At 52.2% G+C, this 7,754-nt stretch overlaps 1 protein-coding gene and 1 long non-coding RNA gene across 2 annotated transcripts; one reads left to right on the forward strand and one right to left on the reverse strand.

Moving 5' to 3' along the window:
- Positions 1–1,891: 1,891 nt before the first annotated feature.
- On the forward strand, positions 1,892–4,249 carry LOC123072395 (cytokinin dehydrogenase 4). Its single transcript, XM_044495950.1, has 5 exons — positions 1,892–2,737; positions 2,866–2,993; positions 3,120–3,380; positions 3,515–3,777; positions 3,891–4,249. Exons 1-5 carry the CDS (start codon positions 2,137–2,139, stop codon positions 4,213–4,215), a joined length of 1,578 nt encoding a protein of 525 aa, XP_044351885.1. The 5' UTR covers positions 1,892–2,136; the 3' UTR covers positions 4,216–4,249.
- A 136-nt stretch (positions 4,250–4,385) lies between these two features.
- LOC123072398 (uncharacterized) lies at positions 4,386–6,657 on the reverse strand. The gene is made up of 3 exons (XR_006435099.1): positions 6,574–6,657; positions 5,121–5,213; positions 4,386–4,663 (listed from the first exon to the last, which is right to left on the reverse strand). It is a non-coding gene; the product is annotated as an uncharacterized lncRNA (long non-coding RNA).
- Between the last annotated feature and the right edge of the window lie 1,097 nt (positions 6,658–7,754).

Below are 7,754 nucleotides of genomic sequence, written 5' to 3' on the forward strand. Positions count from 1 at the left end.
GAAAGAAAAGTGAGCCAAAAGGGGGATTTGAGTGGGTCGATGGTATCAAAGTCCTACGTGGCGGGTTGGCGGCAGTCCAGACTCTCGTAAAGCAACCCTCACTTTGCGTCCGGTTTGCAAAACTGATATGCGGACCGACTAGATGCGGCGTTGGATGGTAAATTACATGCGGCGTCCGCGTTGGAAATGCCCTAAATGCTTCCAAAATGCACAAACGGTGGACGCACGTAGGAAAATGTCTCACCATACGCCCTGTACAACAGGGTTAATTAGAATTAGAGGCTGCCTCCCAGAAGCAGAATAGTTAACGAATTAAACGGCAGCATTTGCGCCATGTGAGAGACGTGCGTGAAGGGTTGAAGGAATCTCCCTTTGTGGAGCCTGCCCACCAGGCGCATCACATACGCAGCCGGCCCGGGCGATGGACTCGACACAACGGTCAAACCGGTCTCTGCCCTGACCAGGACCCGCGCCCGCCCCCTGCTTTCTTTTCTTTTCGCCTCCCTCTGGGTCGAGTTCGACCGAACCACTTGCGCGCACCCCGTCGGCCAGCGCCGTGTCGGTGTCGGTCGGTTTCACATCGATCGCAGCCTCCTTCTTTCTTTCTTTTTGTTACCCCGGACTCCAAATTTGCGATCCTTCCGCGCAGCGCTTGTGTACGTGGCCAGGAATCCACGTACGCACGTGAGAGGGGTCCAAGTCGTACCACAAAGGGTGGTTGCCTGCATGGCGTACGTACCTGTACACGTCGCCGTCAGGGGGATGCTGTTAGATACGAGAAACGAACTGGTCACGGCCCCCACGCCTCCTCCGACCTCTCCTCTCCGTCCTGCGTGCATGATTGGTACGTACGCGGACGCGGTTAACCGGAGACAAGCCTCAAGGGGTAAACAAAGAGTGAGTGGGTGAGGTGAGAATGCATGCCAAGTGGTCAAACCATTCATTCATCCTCACATAATTGTAGTAGTATCATTTGACAGCAGCTGCTCTGGTCAGTCAGTCAGTCTCCGGAAGAGAGAAGAAAGAACTAGTTATTTACCAGGTGTGATGATCCAAGTCCATACGTTTTTAAGGTAAAAAAAATATGTAATCTGCTCCAGTTTCGAGGTGATTGGCGAGAGCGCATCCTCGTTCCACACTGTCTGGTGATGGTGAACAGCATGCGAACATGGCACAAAGCATGCAGGCGTCGCTGCGGGCTGCGCGCAGACAGCCTCATGCGCGCCATGTGAGCCTGCGACTGCGAGCGAGCGCAACGGCAGCAGCAGCAGCAGCTTCGGAGAAGATCCGTCCGTCGACCCGCCGGTGTCGCGTCGCCACGGGAGTTTACAAATCCGGCCGGCACGGCGCGACAGCGCTTCGCCTTGCCGGAGGCCTGGCGGCACCGCGAGGAACACACCTGCATGATCCCTGGGGAATATATGATCTCTGCCATGCAGAATCGATCCGATCCGCATCCGGTGCTCAGCTCCCAAGCAGGCACTCTAATGCAAGTCCACTCATCAGTGAAACAACCCATCGGAATTAGACAATTAGTACTGTGTCTCCTCCACTGGGGGTACGTTTGACGGCCGGCAGAGGCAGCCCTGCCCATGCATACATGCTTCGGACGGACGAGACGGCGCGGCGGCGAGGCGACCGGGCTGTAAAAACAAACATTTGCGCCACTACGACATGTCTCCGTCCAGAATGTGCACGCAAAAGCACCAGGCGAACGGAGCAGTCGGTCTTCCTACGGGTTCTACTACTACTGCCCAGCAGTGGCCGAGATTGGTTGACCGCGCCACTCACGTCCCCCGCTGCTGCTGCTGCGGCTGCGTCGGCGTCGCCCGCCACCCAGCCGGCCCGCCCGCGCCCTTTAAATCTCCCCCTCCCTCCCACTCCTTCCTCCATCCATCCCCACGCTCCCCTCTCTCTCCGCCGCTCCTGTTGCACCCTCCAACAAGCCAAGAACGAACTCGCTCGCCGGTAATTATAGGTTGGTTGTTCTCCCTTGCAAGTTACTCCCGCCGGCGCCGGCTTGCCGTCCACCAACCTGCCCAACTGCGTGGACACTTGGGGCGAGCGAGCTAACCGGGGTTGGCCGCGCAGCTTTCCTGAGGTATATATAAAGTTAGCTAGTCCGGGGAGGCAGCCATGGTGAGGGTGTCGGTGGTGTGCTGCCTCAAGCTGCTGCTGCTGCTCGCCCTCGGCGGGGTCACCATGCACGTGCCGGACGCGGGCGTGCTCGCGCCGCTCGGCCCGCTGCGCCTCGACGGACACCTCAGCTTCCACGACGTGGCCGCCGCGGCCCGCGACTTCGGCAACCGCTGCAGCCTGATGCCGGCCGCCGTGCTCCACCCGGGCTCCGTGGCCGACGTCGCCGCCGCAGTGCGCCGCGTGTTCCAGCTGGGCGAGCGCTCGCCGCTCACGGTCGCCGCGCGAGGACACGGGCACTCGCTGCTCGGCCAGTCGCAGACCGCCGGCGGGATCGTCGTCAGGATGGAGTCCCTCGGGAGCGGCGCCATGATGCGGGTGCACGCCGGCGCCGACGCGCCTGCCTACGTGGACGCCCCCGGAGGCGCGCTCTGGATCAACGTGCTGCATGAGACGCTCAAGCACGGGCTGGCGCCCAAGTCGTGGACCGACTACCTCCATTTGACGGTGGGCGGCACCTTGTCGAATGCCGGGGTCAGCGGCCAGGCGTTCCGGCAAGGACCGCAGGTCAGCAATGTCAACCAGCTGGAGATTGTGACAGGTCTCATACAAACCCAGCCACACAAAATTAATTAAGCACCACGCATCATCATTAACTATAGCTAGCAACAAAATTAACAAGTAACCGCAGCAGTACCTGATGTATCGTCCCATAAACACCAAATGCAGGGAGAGGGGATGTGGTCACCTGCTCGCCGGACGAGAACTCCGACCTCTTCTACGGCGCTCTCGGCGGCCTGGGCCAGTTCGGCATCATCACCAGAGCCAGGATCGCCCTCCAACCTGCACCAAAGATGGTACGTGAATACACATGATCACACAAGCAAATCAATCATTTGTCACAACCAAATGCAGTCGCAGACCGACATGGATCGCTCATTTCATTCAGTTGTACTGATCTCTTGGATTGGATACGATGACAGGTGAGGTGGATCCGGGTGCTCTACTCGGACTTCGCGAGCTTCACCGAGGACCAGGAGGCGCTGATCTCGGCGGACGAGACCTTCGACTACATCGAGGGGTTCGTGATCATCAACCGGACGGGCATCCTCAACAACTGGAGGACGTCGTTCAAGCCGCAGGACCCGGTGCAGGCCAGCCACTTCCAGTCGGACGGGAAGGTGCTCTACTGCCTTGAGATGACCAAGAACTTCGACCCTGAAGAGGCTGACATCATGGAACAGGTGAGTTGATTAATCATTTTCTCGCCCCTTATATATACAATACAAATGCAGATGTTGACGCATTTGGCCCGCCCAGGTTGTGTGTGGTTTCGATTAATCTAATCTAATCTTGTTCTTGTTCTTTGTCTTTGCAGGAGGTTGGTGTGCTGCTGTCTCGGCTGAGATACATACAGTCAACCCTCTTCCACACCCATGTCACGTACCTCGAGTTCCTGGACAGGGTGCACTCCTCCGAGCTCAAGCTCAGGGCCCAGGGCCTCTGGGAGGTTCCACACCCATGGCTCAACCTCCTCATCCCGAGAAGCACCATCCACCGGTTCGCGACGGAGGTCTTCGGCAACATCCTCAAAGACAGCAACAATGGCCCCATCCTCCTCTACCCAGTGAACAGATCAAAGTAAGCAAAGCAGTTCCATCATCATCAGAAACCTAAAAATTTTACCATCTCTGTCCTCTGGTTGTACGTAGGTTTGATGGTAACTGATTAAATTGACACATTGTGGGGTGCAGGTGGGACAACAGGACGTCAGTGGTGATACCGGAGGAAGAAATCTTCTACCTGGTGGGGTTCCTGTCGTCGGCACCGTCGGCGTCAGGCCACGGCAGCGTCGACCACGCGGTGAGCCTCAACGACAAGATCCTAGACTTCTGCGACAAGGCCGGCGTCGGGATGAAGCAGTACCTAGCGCCCTACACCACGCAGCAGCAGTGGAAAGCCCACTTCGGGGCGAGGTGGGAGACATTTGAGCGGAGGAAACACATGTATGATCCCCTAGCAATCCTAGCCCCAGGACAGAGAATATTTGCAAAGGCGTCGCTGCCCATGTCCTCTTGACAAACAGCATCCGCCATGTAAAGGCCTTTCTAAAGCATATGGTGTACATAAATGTAGGAAATGTCCCCTGTAAAGACAAGATCTGCCGAAAAAGGCGGCCTGAAGAACACGCAGCATAGCAACTAGTAGTAGTGGGACGGAGGTACCTCAACGAACACTTCAGAGTAGAGCAGCCTGACCTTTAGCTCTGGGTGTAGAGGGTGTGACTTTGGAGGCAATCATGCGTTCCAGGATTATACTGGTTCGAGTAACGACACAAGCCCACCAGCTGTTGTTCGTTACAGCGTAGAGCAGAGTTGTGTAATAGCTAGCTAACCAGTGGAACTCATGTAGAATTGTTTGTGTTCATTCAGTCAATAATGGCAGAGAGTGACTTCAGGGTAGAACCTTCAGTATCAAATGATATTGTCTCATTGTCTGTTAAGCACTTGTCTCATCTCAGAATTACCTGCACAAGTTTTTTTAACCAGGCTCTGTTAATCTTTATGAATCAAAATGATATGCTCTGAACTATGTGTGCAACAGTAAAGTTTCTTGTCGTTTAATCAAGCACACTTGTTACAAATAGTGAAGCTTTTGGAAGGAAATTCTCTTGACATGTGCATCCAACACTAACAGTTCATAGTCCGTGGGGTAAAATAGTGGTTCAACTTCTGCAGGTTATACGAATAATTGGTACCAAAAGAATGGGCAGGAATAAAAGTGTAAAGTTTTGCTGAGGAGGGAACAGAGAAAGAAATGCCCCAAAAGCTGGGCACACAGCGACGGATGCAATACACTCCTGCATTTTATACCAACGAATTGTGATCTACTATTGTCCCTAATTATCTTCATAGGTAACAAAGGAGAAACAGACCAAGACAAAAGTTCCAATTTATGAAGAAACAAAAAAACTTGCTCCACACCTTGATGGCTACTTGCAGTCTTTTCCACACCTTTTATCTGATAATGTGTATACAGTCTGCTTAATAGAAGTCCTGGTAGTGGCAACTAAGTTGCTGCATATGAAAAGCTGCGGTGTCAGTTGGCGAGCAATATCATCTAAACAAGTGGAAATAACAGCTGTGATATAGCACATCAGACTGGAAAAAATGAAAGATCCTACGAGGCTTCAGAGAACAAGGTCCGGCAGGGCAGCTATTGAGAGTGAAATCATGCCGGCGATGTGTTGTAACACATCTCAGCTAAACATTTGTGATGGGTTTCAGTCAGCCTGACAAGAACTGGATAACGTGGGAGGGCAATGAAAAAACTCGTGCTGATCTAGTCCACAAAGACAGACAAAGAAACGGGCATGATTGATGCCCATATGTTATGTTACACAAAAAACCTGTCTAAATCTACCTGTACCATTTTGGACTGAACCAGCAGAAAGCACTATGTTAGCTGCCACCAGAAGCGTCACCTATCAACGACTATCATACACCACATGTGGATTTCAGCAACATGAACATCACTGTTACGCTCGTCTAATGGACATGACTCCAGACCATAGTAGAAGCATGGGCTCAAAGTATTACAGACTGAAACTAGTCCTTTGATCTGACAATACACAACCATTCAATACTAGCTTATCCATCGATCACTGGTTACGGACTGCAAAGAAACAAACACATAAATGCAATGTATGTAGTACCATTTAACTGAACACAAACAATTCTACATGAGTTCTGAGCATAACAGACTGAAACTAATTCTACACGAGTCCTGAGTATAACAAACTGAAACTAGTCACTTGATCTGACAATACACAAGCATTCAATTCCAGCCCATCCATCGACGACTGGTCACGGACTGCGACACAAACACTTGCAAGTGCAATGTACCAGTTGAAACAACAGTCGGTGAAATGTCATTCATGGCCAGGGTGATTGAACACTAGGAGAGGAAAACGATGACGGGTCTAAGTGGCCTGAAACTAGCGGTGATTAATTGACCTCACTTCCACAGCTAGACAGTCCGTAATCAAAGCCCACTACCCTGTAAGATCAATCATTCATTCAAAGTTGAAGGATCAACACAGAAACTGACAGCAATGGCGGCGAGCCACACGACAGCCGAATCAGCGATGCGATCGCCCCCAAACCCACCACCACCAGCGCTGGTGGTGGGTCGGTCGTCAGGTAAAAATTGCGGAGCTGACGGGGCAGCAACAGGGAGGATCAAAGCTCGACAGAAACAGAACTCACCGCCGCGACTGCACGGCCCGACCGTCCCAGAGGGAAAATCCGCCGGATCCTTGTCCGTCCCAGAAACGAATTCCGCGCGACGGGTGCTGGGCCGGAATCAATAATCCCTAGACGGAACGCGAACGGTAAGAGGGGCCTGAATCGGGGGGCGCGGGACAGGAGAGCTCACGGTGCGTTCGATCGACGGCGCGCCGGCGCCGAGGAGGAAGGGAGGGAGGGCGGGGCGGGCGTGCCGCGTCGCGCGGGGAGGGGGAGGCGAAGGCGAGCGAGAGAGAGAGAGAGAAAGAGAGGCGGCAATGGCGGACGCACGTGCGGGGCTGTGGATGGGCCTCGCGCATTTCGCGGTGTGTGGTTCACGCGCGCGCACGTTAGTAAGTGGTGCTACTGGGTAGTGGTAGGCTGGGCCGCTTTTTCTAGCGCTTGGAGATTAGCAGGCTTCGGCTCTTGTTCGTTCATTGAAAATCGCACTTGCCCTTAAATTCTTTTTAAAAAAACTCGCTCGCCTTCATCGAACAAATCACCGAAATCACTAACTAACTAAAGGTTACCCCTTGTGAAAGTTATCTTATCTTATCTTATCTTTTTGGAGATGTGTGTCACTTGTCGCAATCTAGTTGTTTTTCTATTCAATGTTTTTTCTTTTAAACCGTGCATTCAAATCCTGAACCGTCTTCACCGTTAGATTTCTTGCATCGAAATCTTCAAACCAAGATCCCATGTTTAAGCGGTTTTGACGAATTTTTACTATGAAAAACAGGAAAAAAGAACGAAAATGGATACCGAAAAAGGGAAACAAAGAAATGGTTCACGCAAAAAGAAAAAGAAAAGCCAGATCCTGGAAGCACAGCTACGGGTTTTCCCTTTTTTGGAACATAGGCTGTGTTTCTCATTTTTTTTCGGAGAAGCAGAGTTGTGGTTCTCGCGGAAGCAAAACTATGCTTCCAGCAGAAGCAAATATGTGCTTCTCATGAAAGCACAATTTTAATTACAAAAAAATATTCCCACATTTTTTCCAAAACATGGCGAAAACATGAAAGCCAAAAAAACCATATAGAACCCCAAAACGTTTATGAAAAACTAAAAAAGAAAGAAATTCAGAGGGGGTGCCCAGACAAATGGCGACAGCTGGACATATCAGTAGGCGCCGTGCTTTCAGACCACCAAAAATGACCTCTAAAGGTGGAGGTTCCCCTAATTAGTTGTTCTCGCAAATCACACGCAGCATAGGGCTCGCTAAACCAGCCGGAAACAGGCCCGGCCTTATAAGACGAATACTTCAGGATGGCCCGCTTCTTCTAGCGCATCAAGCAATGGTTTCGAGAAGGTCTAGGCTGAGGCCTGTTTTCAGAA

Source organism: Triticum aestivum, chromosome 3B (assembly GCF_018294505.1).
Source record: "Triticum aestivum cultivar Chinese Spring chromosome 3B, IWGSC CS RefSeq v2.1, whole genome shotgun sequence".
In the NCBI taxonomy this organism is placed as follows: domain Eukaryota; kingdom Viridiplantae; phylum Streptophyta; class Magnoliopsida; order Poales; family Poaceae; genus Triticum; species Triticum aestivum.